This window comes from Etheostoma cragini, chromosome 2 (assembly GCF_013103735.1).
Source record: "Etheostoma cragini isolate CJK2018 chromosome 2, CSU_Ecrag_1.0, whole genome shotgun sequence".
Taxonomy (NCBI): domain Eukaryota; kingdom Metazoa; phylum Chordata; class Actinopteri; order Perciformes; family Percidae; genus Etheostoma; species Etheostoma cragini.
In genome coordinates, this window is record NC_048408.1 from 22,473,063 (window position 1) to 22,487,023 (window position 13,961).

The 13,961-nt window shown below is 41.9% G+C and overlaps 1 protein-coding gene across 1 annotated transcript in view; it reads right to left on the reverse strand.

Moving 5' to 3' along the window:
- LOC117958762 (complement C3-like) overlaps positions 1–13,961 on the reverse strand; it is a 155,296-nt gene that overhangs the window by 93,766 nt on the left and 47,569 nt on the right. The window contains exons 31-33 of the mRNA XM_034895388.1: positions 3,309–3,394; positions 825–902; positions 414–727 (exon numbers count right to left, since the gene is read on the reverse strand). Of these exons, the coding sequence (XP_034751279.1) occupies positions 414–727; positions 825–902; positions 3,309–3,394 (478 nt within the window). The remainder of the gene's footprint in view (positions 1–413; positions 728–824; positions 903–3,308; positions 3,395–13,961) is intronic.

The window sequence follows — 13,961 nt, forward strand, 5'->3', positions numbered from 1 at the left end:
TCTTGCCGCCGCCTTGGCCGCCCTTCTTGCCGCCGCTCTTGCCGCCAGTGTCACCGCCGGTGTGGCCGCCAGTATGGCCTCTGGTGTGGCCGCCAGTATGGCCTCTGGTGTCACCGCCGGTGTTGGCACCAGTGTTGCCTCTGGTGTCGCCACCGGTGTGGCCAGCACTCTTGCCGCCGGTGTGGCCGCCCCTCTTGCCGCCGCTCTTGCCGCCAGTGTCACCGCCGGTGTTAGCACCAGTGTTGCCTCTGGTGTCGGCACCGGTGTTGCCTCTGGTGTTGCCGTTTGTGTGGCCGCCGCTCTTGCCGCCGTTCTTTCCGCCTCGATTGCCGCTGCTCTTGCCGCCACTCTTGCCGCCGCGCTTGACGCCAGTGTTGCCGTCGGTGTGGTGGCCGCCCTTGCCGCCGCTTTTTCCACCCCTCTTGCCGCCGCTCTTGCCGCCGCTCTTGGCGCCGCGCTTGGCGCCGCTCTTGCCGCCGCGTTTGCCGCCGCTCTTGCCGCCGCTCTTGACGCTGCTCTTGCCGCCGTTTTTGACGCCAGTGTCCCCACCGGGTTCCCCGCCGGTGTCGCTGCTGATGTCTGTGTTGCAGATGACTTTGTAGAAATTGAACTTGTCAGGCTTTGACTTGTCCGGCAAGAAGATGTTCACATTCAGATTATTATCCCCAGAGTTATCATTCGCATTAGTCCAGTACTCCGCTAAAGCTTGGTACACAATTATAGTAGCCTAGAGAGAGAAAGAGTGAAGGACGAGAACAACATTTAAACAAATTATAGGTTATGAGCTAACAAAAGCTGTAAATATCAAGCAGGGTCTGTGTTACCTGAGTTGATCCATAGCCTCCATCAGCCTCCACCTCGTAGTTGAACCACTTCACAACAGGTCTGGCGTTTTCAAATGCCTTTATTAGCGGATGGCAAGTCAATGGTAGAAATGGTCTGTGGTTGACTTGATATTGAGAACTTTAGTACTAGAGATAAGTCCTGATTCTTTTACAGTTATACTTATGATAGTAATCTGCCAATTTCCAAAGCCTACAATAGAGCTTCTAAATCCTGTTTTGTATTATGACACAGTCAAACAGCAGAGACTTGAAACTTTTCTGATAAAAGCAAACAATGGCAAACTACATTTCTTAATTTTTGCCACATTATTGTGTGTTTATGCAAAGAAGACTGTTCCAATCAGTCCCTTTTTTCTATAACTATTATGATGTATTTTATACATAAATAAAAATTATTTATTATTCTCTAGGAAGTCACATTAACATTAAAACCTCTTTTGCAAGTAAGACCTGGCCTGAAAAAGATCACCGAGCAGTTTGTTTAATAAGAAGTCATTTGATCTGGCGGCATCTATAAATCAACTCCCAACCTGATCTCATAGAATTCCGGGAAATGAACACAACCTCTCAAATCAAAATCTGCGGCAGTTTCTCGGAATTGCAAAAAAATCTGATATGGGCTGACAGAAGACTTCCGTGGAATGAAAATGGATCGCCGAAAATTCAAACATGGGCCCACGGAACATGGCTCCTCAAAGGAGAATTCCAGACAATTTTAATGTTAATCTTGATTGCTATAAATATGTTAGCGCTTTCGAAAAAAAAAAACTGAATCGGTGCAGGCAACACTGAGTAGCTGCAGCTACGTGAACAGGCTTCCACTGAGCTAAAATGGCAGTTAACGGTACAAGTTTTAGAGCCTCTTAACAGAAACACTATGCAATTATTATGTCTACACAACATGAACAAGGCCCTTAAGTAACATCAAGATGCGTTTTGAAGTCAGACATTGTTTTAATTCACCTACCCTGTTTGGTTCTTGCTGGTAGTAAGCTTGCTTGCCTAACTAGTGCTCGCTAGCTGTTAGCTGCTAGCTGTTAGCTGCTATTGATAAGTGTGTTCAACCAGGCTTTTGTGAAAATCATAATTGATCATACATTGTGTGTGTGATCGAGGCTTGACAGTGTCGATCTGAGTGGTAGATTCCTTAGCCTGGCAGTCAGCCTTCGTCACAACCTTCCTAACCTCACAAAGCTAACAACAATCCCCCGAGCACCTGGGGGGTGTAGTGGGTGTCCTCCATGCCTTTGCGGCGACAAATTGTACTTTAAATCTTCCTCAACAACTCAACAACTATGCTCTTCACTTCTCATACACGATCTGCACACTATTTAGCTTCCTTTTCCTACTACAAAAGATTGCGTGCAGTGACGTACAGTTTGGGCAAGCTAGGCGATGCCTACCCGGCCAAAATTCAAGCATAACATTTTTTATTAAATAAATGTATACATTTAATAAACTTGTATTTGTATTTTTACTGTTTATTGTTGTGATTTATATGTGTGTTATTCCAATTATTTAGACGTTACGATGACAATTACAGCAGTTACGGATAATCAAGTAGAAAAAAATGGTAGAATAAGCAGTGCTTTTACTGTCCATTCAATCAAAAAAACAACTCTGCTTTGCGTTTGCACGTACATATGTTATGCCAGTAATCATCTCTGTTACATATCAAACATGGACCAATTAAAATATTATTATTCTATTAAAATATAGAAAAATTAAAAATTACTGGACATTTGCGCAGCTAACATCATTATACCAGCTACATTGTAAGTGTAATCTCCACAAAATTCAAAGTCAAAATGACAACTATCATTTATTCAACCCAAGAATACAGACGAGGACCTTGCCACAGAGTTGGAAAGAGTTGGAAAGAACCAGAGGTGATACTTGCATATTCATAGCGGTTTATTAACATAAACATTGGCCGGAATTCTCCTTCAAATTAAGGAAAAGGTTGTGGGTGTTCCGTGACACGCAGGAAGAACGGGACGGTTGGGTTTAGGAAAAGCGACTTTAGGAAACATTAAACGTCTGACACGATTACTGGTTTCCCCGGTGAAAGTCCTGTATGATCCTCCTAAAGCAGATCTTCGGGCTTTCATATTACTCGCTACCATATTCGCTGCTAATGGAATTCTGTAAGACCAGGCTGCAACTAGACTCTAAGTCATTGCAAAAGTTAAGAAAAATGCCTTTTAGATATTTATATATAATCTTAAAGTGCTCTGTGAAATGGTCACCAGTAATGTTAAAGGTCGACATGAGCCAAATTAATAACTTGAGAAATATTATTACTTAAAACGTGTAAAACTGAGGCAGTTACATTGAGAGACACTTTCACTGACTGTTGTTTGCAAATACCCTACCCTTTCAGTGAGGTAGCATGGATAAGGACTCAGTTGTATGTTTTAAGTCAGAGTTCTGACTAGACATACTCAAGTGGGAAATGCTCACCTTGGCCCTGACCAGAGCGAGAAGAGCGTAAGCTGTGGCCTCCCGTGTGTAAACATATCCCTTAGGTGTCTGCCAGTGGGACAATTCTGAGGAAGACATATACAAAAATCTTTATATTACTATGTTTTACCTGAAACAAGATTCATTCTCTTTTGATATTCTTATTCTTAAAATATTGAATTGTATTTAGATAAATCAAATTAAGTCAAATCTGATTACTTAAAAGAATTTTAACTAATCGGTCTATCGTGGTAAGGCAATTTAAGCAGAAATTAACATAAAAGCTGCATGAGAGCCCGAATGAATAATGGAGGTAACAGCATGGGTTTGCAGAAACATCTGCTACATCCAATTTTTTTTAGAAGCAGGAGAGCTCTGGAAGAAGCAGTCCGAATAGAAGTAAACTGTTTTTTTGGATTCAATGCATCCTAAAATCCCAGATTGTGTCTGCTCTTTTCAGTATTGAAAGTACTACTTCCAATCCTTGTTATTACCCATGCTTCATTCAGATATCCATCTATGAGAGATAAAACTCTGATATTTAAGATTTGTTATCAAAAGATATTTAGCAATTTGTACTAAGAAGGACACTTAATGGCTGAAAAAAAAAATTACCAGTTCTGGTGGAAAATCTATGAAAATTAGACATTTTTTAAATACCTCAAACATACAGTATTTTACATGTTACTGTATGATATGTCAGGCTCTAATAATCCTATTATAGTCATTATTTATGGACGTGTAGTACTTTTTAATCTATTCATCACCCCATATATTCTGTTTCTGAATATAAGTTTTAGAATATTTTTGTGTGACAATACCTTTGGAAACAAACTTGTAGAGGATGTTTTGGTTTAGTTTGTTTTCATTGGCCAGGGCACATGACGTCATGGCAACAGCATATGGGTTGGTGAGTCTGGGCAGACGCCTTTCTAGATAGTTCACTGCTTTGTCTATACTGCCTGGCAGACTCTGGACAGAAGAAAAAAAAAACATAAGTGCATCTATTTCAAATATATCCACTTCTGTTCAGGAATGCCATATCATTTTAACCTGGGACAATAGCTGAGACTGGATTAAGAGGCAGCAAGATATTTTGATGCCTCGCTTCAACATGTCAACAATCAAACCAACAAAAACAAGGCCTCATTAAGCACCAATCGTGTCAAAGAGGTGTCTGTGGTGGAAAAAAGGAACGTCAGAATCAGAATCAGAAATACTTTATTGATCCCCGAAGGGAAATTCTGTGTTACAATCGCAATAAGTATGTAAATATCAGAGTAGAAATATAATTAAAGAAATATAGGGAGTGTAGATATGCACGGTATTTACATAGTTAAAGGAATTTTTATGATACAGTATTTACATAATCAAGGAGTTGTAACGGTGAACAGTAATAATGAACTAGAAAATTCCGCAGAAAGTTTAACAGTGTGCCTCCTACTTGGTGCACATCCAAATAGCAATAAAACTTAATACAAAATAATAAAAGGGTCTTAACCCTTCAGAGATATAACTTTTTAAAACCTATTTAAGACGTTTCTGTTTCCCATAAACAGATATGTCGTAGCTTGCGCTAAATCAACCAGACTTACACTTCTTCTCCTTCCTTCCTCTCCTCCTCCTCCTCATCTCCAAGTCTGTCTTCTATGAAACAGCTGTTGGTGTTAGGTGTCAGTCAGTTGGTCAGTTAGTCCGTGTGTGTGTGTGTGTGTGTGTGTGTTTGTGTGTGTGTGCATCTCTTGCGGGCATGCGCGCGCACACACGCGCACACACACAAACACACACACACACACACACACACACACAGGGACACACACTATGCTTGTTACACACACAGAGATGCACACTATGCTTGTTACACACACACTACGCTTGTCACACACACAGGGACACACACATATCAGCGATTTTAAAAAGTGCTCAGAAATGTGGAAAATGTTTAATATGGCAGTGAATGGAGGACAATTTGGAACACTTGTGATTTAAAAGATCGCTGAGCAAAAAGTATAATTCTTATTGCATAAAGGAGCTGAAATTAGCTGAAACTAGACAATACCTACGTTTTGATGTATAAATTGTCCATGACAAATTAGAATTGTTGGCGTGGGAGCAAGGTACATAGAGAGAGCCAAGATGATTTTATTTAATATCTTCATTCTGTCCTCTACTCTAACTACATTCCGCCACATACACAAACATTGGGAAATTGGAAGCGATCTGAAAACGGGACGAAACGTAAACTGTGATTTTGGAGAAACCGTGCTTTAAATCTGAATGCCCATTCACCCCAATAAACGCCAACGTCTTGTCTTTGGTGTAAACGTTTTATTATCTTTCTACGTTAAAGAATGGCGATACAGCGTGGCCCCAAAGAGGTGGCGTTTTGAGCAATGTTTAGCAATATCCTGGACATTTCCAAATCAAGTCTATGAGAAATTTACACTTATTTCGTGAAAAGCGCGTGGCAAATCGTGTTAAAAAGTCATAGCACACCATTCCCGATCATTAAACATGTTTCAATGTATTTTGTGACCGCAAGTGTAGGAAAGCTGAGCGCAAATGGAAAAAAGATCATCTGCAGGTTTCTTATGACATTTTTAGAGAAAATTTGCGCACTTATCAAAGAACTGTTAAAGCTGAAAAGAACAAGTATCTCTCTGATTTTATTTCAAATAATTGCCACAAACCTCATGTTCTATTTAAAACAATTAACTCGGTTCTAAATACGCCCCAATCCGTCTACCATGTGGAATCCTCTGAGGCCTGTGAAAGATTTCTCCATTTTTTTGTGGATAAGGTTGCCTCAATTAGAGCAAGCATCTCACTTCCTGCTTTTGACCCCTCCATCTCCATAGAGTGTCCAGCTGTTTTCAGCCGATTTGAATCTGTGTCCATCTCTACTCTCAAAAATATAGTTACACATTTGAAACCCTCAGTTTGTCCCACTGATATTGTCCCGCCTCGCCTTTTTGAAGAGGTGTGGGACACTATTGGACCTCGCATCCAAGAAATTATAATCAGCAGCCTTACTTCAGGTTCTGTACCAGCCTTTTTTAAACAAGCAGTGGTGCAGACACTCCTCAAAAAAACTAATTTGGACACATCTGCACCTTCAAACTATCACCCTATCTCTAAAATCCCTTTTCTCTCGAAGATTTTAGAGAAAGCAGATCTTTTACAGTTACAGTTGTTTTTAGATACACATGGTGTTCTTGAGGAGTTCCAATCTGGTTTTAAGACATTTCATAGCACTGAATCTGCACTTTTAAGAGTTTTTAACGATCTTTTAATCTCAACTGATTCTGGAGATTATGTAATCCTTATTCTTTTAGATCTTACAGCGGCATTTGACACAGTTGACCACAGCATCCTTATTTCTTGCCTCGAGCATGACGTGGGGATTAGGGGCACTGCCTTGGAGTGGTTTAGGTCATACTTGTTGGACAGAGATTTTAGAGTCAGTTTTGGTGGCTCTATTTCACCTTCTGTGTCTCTCACATGTGGAGTTTCACAGGGTTCGATTCTCGGGCCAATTCTTTTTTCACTCACAACGAGAGTAAAACTGAGGTTATGGTTTTTAGACCCAGTGGCACCTCTGATGTCTCACAAATAGACCTGGGCATTTTTCAACCCTATGTTAAGTCTGTTGTAACAAACCTGGGTGTAAAAATTGATTGTGATTTTAAAATGGAGAAGCAGATCAATTCTGTTGTGAAAGCAAGTTTCTTTCAACTGAGGCTTCTTACCAAGCTAAAGGCCTTTTTATCCTTCACAGACTTTGAGAGGGTTATACATGCTTTTATTACAACACGCCTTGACTATTGTAATGCTCTGTATGTAGGAGTTAGCCAGGCCTCCCTCTCTCGACTACATCTGGTTCAAAACTCTGCCGCTCGTCTCCTTACTGGAACTCGTAAGCGAGATCACATCACCCCTGTCCTTGCCTCGCTCCACTGGCTCCCAGTTTCTTTTGGGATTGATTTTAAGATTTTATTGTTTGTTTTTAAAGCCCTCCATGGACTAGCTCCAGTCTACATAACTGAGCTGTTGAAGCCACATGCTCCTTCAAGATCTTTAAGGTCTGCAAACCAGTCTCTTCTTGTTGCCCCTAAAACACGGCTGAAGAGTAGAGGGGATCGGGCTTTCTTGGCCGCAGCCCCGAGAATTTGGAATGAGCTGCCTCTACATGTCAAACTGGCCCCCAGCCTTCCGGTTTTTAAATCGCGACTTAAAACACATTTTTATTCCCTGGATTTTAATACAGCATGAGAACTGTATGTTGTATTTGTCTGGTGTTGTATTCTGACTATTTATTTTTCCATGTCTATGTACAGCACTTTGGTCAACCTGGTTGTTTTTAAATGTGCTCTAGAAATAAAGTTTGATTGATTGATTGATTTGATAGATGTTGCCAACTAGTAGGCACTAGTAGCGGGACAAAAATCTGGCGGAATAATAATAAAGTATGGGAGAAAATAGTCATTGCGCCGATTGCTGCTATTGCAGCACATCGGCACACTGAATAAATAGTAGCAGCAGAGTACGGCACACATTTTAAGCCAGTGTTATTGCACAAAACAGAAAATATTGTCCAGTATCTAACTCACTAAGTGTGTGTGTGTTACACTTAAAGGAAGGAGTTCTAAAGTTTGATGGCCACAGGCAGAAATGACTTCCTGTTGCGCTTTGTGGTGCATTTTGGGGGAATTAGTCTTGCACTGAAAGTGCTCCTGTGTTTGAGCAGCAAGTCATGGAGTGGGTGGGAAACATTGTCCATGATGACATGTAGTTTGGACAGCATCCTACTCTCTGACTCCACCAACAGACAGTCTAGCTCTACCCCCACAACGTCACTGGCCTTGCAGATCAGTTTGTTGAGTCTGTTAGCGTCCGCTACCCTCAGCATGCTGAAGACGGGTATGGCTGCAGCCTGGAGCGTCCCATATCATCCGCCCCATCTCATGCGGTCTCTTCTCATGCGGCGGTGTGTCCAACGGTAAATCCAGAGGGTCAAAATTACGATATCGCGAATAACTTTCCAGATGGAGTCCACGGGTAAATTTGTCACCACATTTGTTGCAATCAATTGAAAAGCGTTAAAAAACTGTTAAAGTAACAATTTTGCCATAGCCTACATGTAGTTTGCTCATTTCTGAATGTTATGCTTGTGTTGTTCCACATTAACGTAGCTGCATCTGATGAAACCTGCATTAGCGACGCAGCCGTTTCTGCCAACTAACAGCAGGATCTCCTGAGGAGGGATCACAATGCACACACAACAAGACTACAAAAATAAACATGTTACACGCTTTCCAAGACTTTTTAATTGTATATTCTATATTGTTTTCACACTTCACTGGGACATTGCTGCAAATACAACTGCTTATCAGCATGGCGAGAGCGACTGTCGGCCTCGGCTGTCGGCTCTCTGGGACCCGGGACAGAATGCTGTCGGGTCTCTGGGACCCGGGGCAGAACGCGGTCGTATTTTTCTACTATACCGTGGCCTCGGCTGTCGGGTCTCTGGGACCCAAAACAGAATGCTTCTATTTTTCTACTATCGCAGCATCTGCCTTCGGGTCTCTGGGACCCATCCTGCATTCGACTGCGTATCTCTGCTGCCACGGTCTTGGGCCGGAATGCGATTGAATTTTTCTTCCACTTCCGCCAGCGGTTCCATTGTATTTTGTGTAGTATTGTATGAAAGGGGGAATTTTTAAAAAAAAAAACCAAATGCTTGACCTCTGTCGGGAGAGAAATGTCCTTGTTTTTTTAGATTGCCTATCATATGCATTTATTTTAGAGACGGACATATATTTTTATATATTTAAAAACTCACCAAATATTTTATTCATTAGCATGATAGTTGACGTGAGCTTTTACTTTGAAAAGTAAGAGAGATATTAGTATTTTATTCGAGATGCGAGCTTTTACTTTGAAAAGTAGAAGCTCTGGGATGGCAGAACGATTTTTTTAGTTTGCCTATAATCTGCATTTATTTTATAGACGAACATATGTTTTAAGTGTTTTTATTCATCAGTATGATAGTCTGCATGTATCTTATAGACATGTTAAGTAAAAAAAAAACTCACATTTTATTCATTTGTTTCATAAATGAATTTTAAAAAAAAAATTTCGCGATTTTGCATTTTTTACCCTCTGGATTTACCGTTGGACACACCTCCGCATGAGACAAGACCGCATGAGACGGGACGGATGACATGGGACGCTCCAGGCCGCAGCCATATACTCTTGGCCTGCTGCCCCAGCATGCAACTGCAAACAGGATAGCACTGGCCACCACAGACTCATAAAACATCATCAGCATCGTCCTGCAGATGTTGAAGGACCTCAGCCTCCTCAGAAAATAGAGAGGGCTTGAGTAGAGGACTTGAGTGTTCTTGGCCTAGTCCAGTTTATGGTCCATGTGCACTCCCAGGTATTTGTAGTCCTCCACCATGTCCACACTGACCCGCTGGATGGAAACAGGGCTAACTGTTGCCTTGGTTCTCCTTTTTTGCTCACACCATGTGACAAAGTCCCCCACCACAGCTCTGTACTCAGCCTCGTCAACCTTGCTGATACATCCAACCACAGCAGAGTCATCAGAAAACTTCTGAAGATGGCAAGACTCTGTGTGGTAGTGTGTGTGAAGTCTGTGGTGTAGATGGTAAAGAGGAAGGGAGAAAGGACAGTCCCATGCGGGGCCCCAGTGTTGCTGACCATGATGTCTGACACACAGTGTTGCAGGCGCACATACTGCATTATGCCTGTAAGGAAGTCAAAAATCCAGGACACAAGGGGGGGATCTACCTGCATTGCTGTCATCTTCTCACTCAGCAGGGCCGGCCGGATGGTGTTGAAAACACTGGAGAAGTCCAAAAACTAGACCCTGGCTTGTCCAGATGGGCGTAGAAGCGGTTGAGCAGGAAGATGATGGCATCCTTAACTCCCAGTCGGGACTGGTAGGCGAACTGGAGAGGGTCCAGGAGAGGTCTGACCATGGGCCGCAGCTGTTCCAGAACCAGTCACTCCAGGGTCTTCATAAAGTGGCAGGTCAGTGCCACGGGTCTGTAGTCCTTGGAGTCAAGGGGACCTGGCGTCTTTGGCACAGGAACAAGGCAAGATGCTGAGTGAAGTCTTTCACAGCATGGGGACCCTTTAGAGACTCAGGGTCAGGATGAAGACATGGAGATTACTCCACATAGCTGGGGGGCACAGGGTTCCCCTCTGGTATGGCAGCTTGTATACTGGGTGAAGTTGGTTAGTATGGTGGTCATGGTGACGTGGGTGAAGTCACCCAAGAGCACTATGAGGGCACTTGGGTTTTGAGTCTGGAGTTCAGCGATGGCGGTGTGGGTGACATTACACGCCAACGTCAGGTTAGCAGAGGGTGGAATGTAAACAGCAACTGCGATGGCATGTGAAATTTCCTTTGGCAGATAAATTGGATGGAGTCCCACAGCAAGCAGTTCAATGTCCGGGCTACAGATACGCTGTTTAACCATTATGTGACCGGGATTACACCATCTGTTTTTAACTAGAACGGCAAGCCCCCCGAAATCAAATCTCTAACGTAGGCTGCAATCGTTAGCATGTCTGAGAAGTATTACCTACAGTGGTAACTAGAGACGAGCCGAATACTCGGCTGAAACGAGTATCCAGTACGGATAAGGCACTTTTGCCGAATACAAGTATTATACGAGTAACACAAGTCAATATCTGTGCTTGGATTGAATACAAATCCTCATTGGGTAGCGGACCTCTCCTGCATTCTGTGATAGGCTTGTCCCAGCACCCCTCCTCTACACTGTTCTATGATTGGATAGTCACAGCGCCCTTGAATACTGAAAAGAGAACAGCTCTCTTCTTCTCCCTCTCCCTCATTCACTCAGGTCCGCGGGTCTTTTCCGTTAACGTTAAGGGTTTCTTTAGCTTCAGGTTTGTTTTTTACTTCGTTTTGCAATACTTACTTAGTAACCAGTAGTAAACGTGGGGTTTGTTCAAAAATTGTGCTTGGTAGAATGCAACTCGCGTTGCGTCTCTGCCGTTGGAATCTTTTTTTTTACCGACAGCTGGCTTCATTAAATTAAATGCAAATCGAAGAAACAGCAACGGCCTATTTGATCCGTAGAACACATCTATACAGATACAGATAATGCTGTACTCGCTCATCCCAAGTGGTAACTAAATGTGAATTCCAAGGCCAAAGAGCACATTCTTACCCAACTACATTAACTTCAATGGCTAATGTTAATTTAAATAAAAAAAGAAAAAGAATAAGATGACTAAAAACATTAGACTTTGTTTCGTTCAACACTAGTGTGGAGTCCATAAATGAAGACATGAAAGAGGTGAGAGAAAAAGAAAAAAACATTGTTTGCAGATGAAATACTCACATTAACACTTTTAGAACATATTGCGCGAGACTGCTGCATGGCGATGAGGCAGAAGGCCGTCATGGAGGCATCTGAATCTTGGCCTGCCACATCACCCTACACACATACAAACACATTTTCATATTCATATACAGTTCATGTAATTGTGTTTATCTCAATCAGCTGTTTCTGTAGCACCAAGATTAAAGTGAAAGGAAATCAGTATACGCACAATCATCTCTCCATGGATAACATTTCCAACTTCTTTAAACAAGCCGTCAGGTTGCTGTGTGTTGAGAATCAGAAACTTGATGGCTTTACATATGTGTTCACTTTGCACTTCCACCAGACTACTAGCCATGGCAAACACCTTGGCAACATAAGCTGTCAACCTTAGAGAGGAGGGGAAACTTAGTTTCATTTATTCATACGTGATATTCACCATCCTCACACTGTAAGAATCTAAGTTAGAGGAGGATGTGCAATCAATTACATATAAGTTCATGGATGTTTGGATGCCTCACCAGGTGCTGCTACCTTGATCTGGCCAAGCAGCAAAAGAACCATCATTTTTACGGAAGACAAGCTCATTCTGGTAGCCTGGACACAAACAACACACGACTAGTTTGAGAAGTCCTGTTACATTCCATGATTATAGCATCTTTCATTTGATTCAACTGTTTTTGTTTGTACCAACAACCCTGGTTAAAACATGGTCTATGAGTCCATGTGTTGCTTTTGTAACGGGTTGTAAATAGGTTTAAATTCCTGCATAAATGGGAACAGCGCCATCTCCCGGTGTCACCCTATCAATGCGCTGCAGGGTTAAATTCAGTGAATTATGGGTAATCCACAGCAGAACTCTCGACAACTGCTGTGGTAAATTGCATGTTAATGTCGCAGAGACAACGTTAGTTAAAATGTGTTAATAGCCCACCATACATTGTTTAATTTTACTGTCTTATTGTTGTAATGTAGTTTCACAATGAATGCCGTTAGTTTGGCGTCGTGTGAAGCATTCATTTTGAAATTAGCGCCAAATGTTAAACTAGCTAACGTTATATAGCTTCTGACGCTATCCTTCCGGCTAACTCACTGTGTGTGTATAGGGTTTGTGTCTCTGTCTCCGTGGTGTCGACGTGCTCGCCCTGATTCAAGCTGATTTCCCTGTATGCATGTAACTGTTATTAAATCTGATGCTGACTTTTATATGTAAAATAATGTTCAGTAATGTTAAATGAAAATGTATAATGTTAATGTAGGCGCTGTATTCTGGTGTTGGAGATGCTGTAGCCTACTGTTTAAAATATTGTATTTGCATACAATAAAAATGATTTTTGGGAGTTTAGGATTCTATTTAATTTTAGATTACTGTGAAATAGAAATAAAACTTCATAAACCATTTTTGTTATAATTCTTGTAAAAAAATTCCACTATACGATCACAGACATTTAATAATAAATGAGCAGAACTCTCGACAACTGCTGTGGGTTTGTGTCTCTGTCTCCGTGGTGTCGACGTGCTCGCCCTGATTCAAGCTGATTTCCCTGTATGCAGACGCAGCCTCACGTTCACAACTCAGCGAGACTGGCTGTAGAGGACCGTCACAGTGGTCCCATAACCGTCACACTTTCAGACTATTTATTCTCACTGTCCCTAGTTTGTATATGTGGGGCAAGGATATGTCATGCATTACTGTCTACCACACTGCCAATTGGTTGGTGGTTTTGATACCAATTCTACCAATGAGAAACTTTAAACTCCCACTAGGGAATTATTCAATCATTAAGATTTCTGGAATTTTGCAAATAAATACTTCTTTGAGCCTACCAGTCTGGATGTATTGGAGAGCTTCGTCACGTTTCTTAGAGTCCAGTTTTTTCCACTGGTTGGTTTTATCCAAATATGTGACTGCAATGACTGGTAGGGTCATGCCGACCATGTTCTGCTCTCCGCAGCCACTGGGCTGGACGATCATGGTATCCATAGAGTCCGCACTAACGGTCTTCTCCACCAATTGATTAACTTGATTTTTTCCTACTCACACAAAACATACACCACACACAACAATTTACATCTATGCAAAGTTCACTGTGTAGACACTGTATGACATAACCCAAATATGCCGAAATATAACATAATATCTGACCTGTCACAGAGATGTGTGTGCTAGTATGTGTGTTTCGGACCAACATCGTTTTAAGAATTCCACTGTTGAGAGTTTCTTCTTGTTTACCATCTAAAGGGAGAAACAGTGGACAAGTTGTGGATC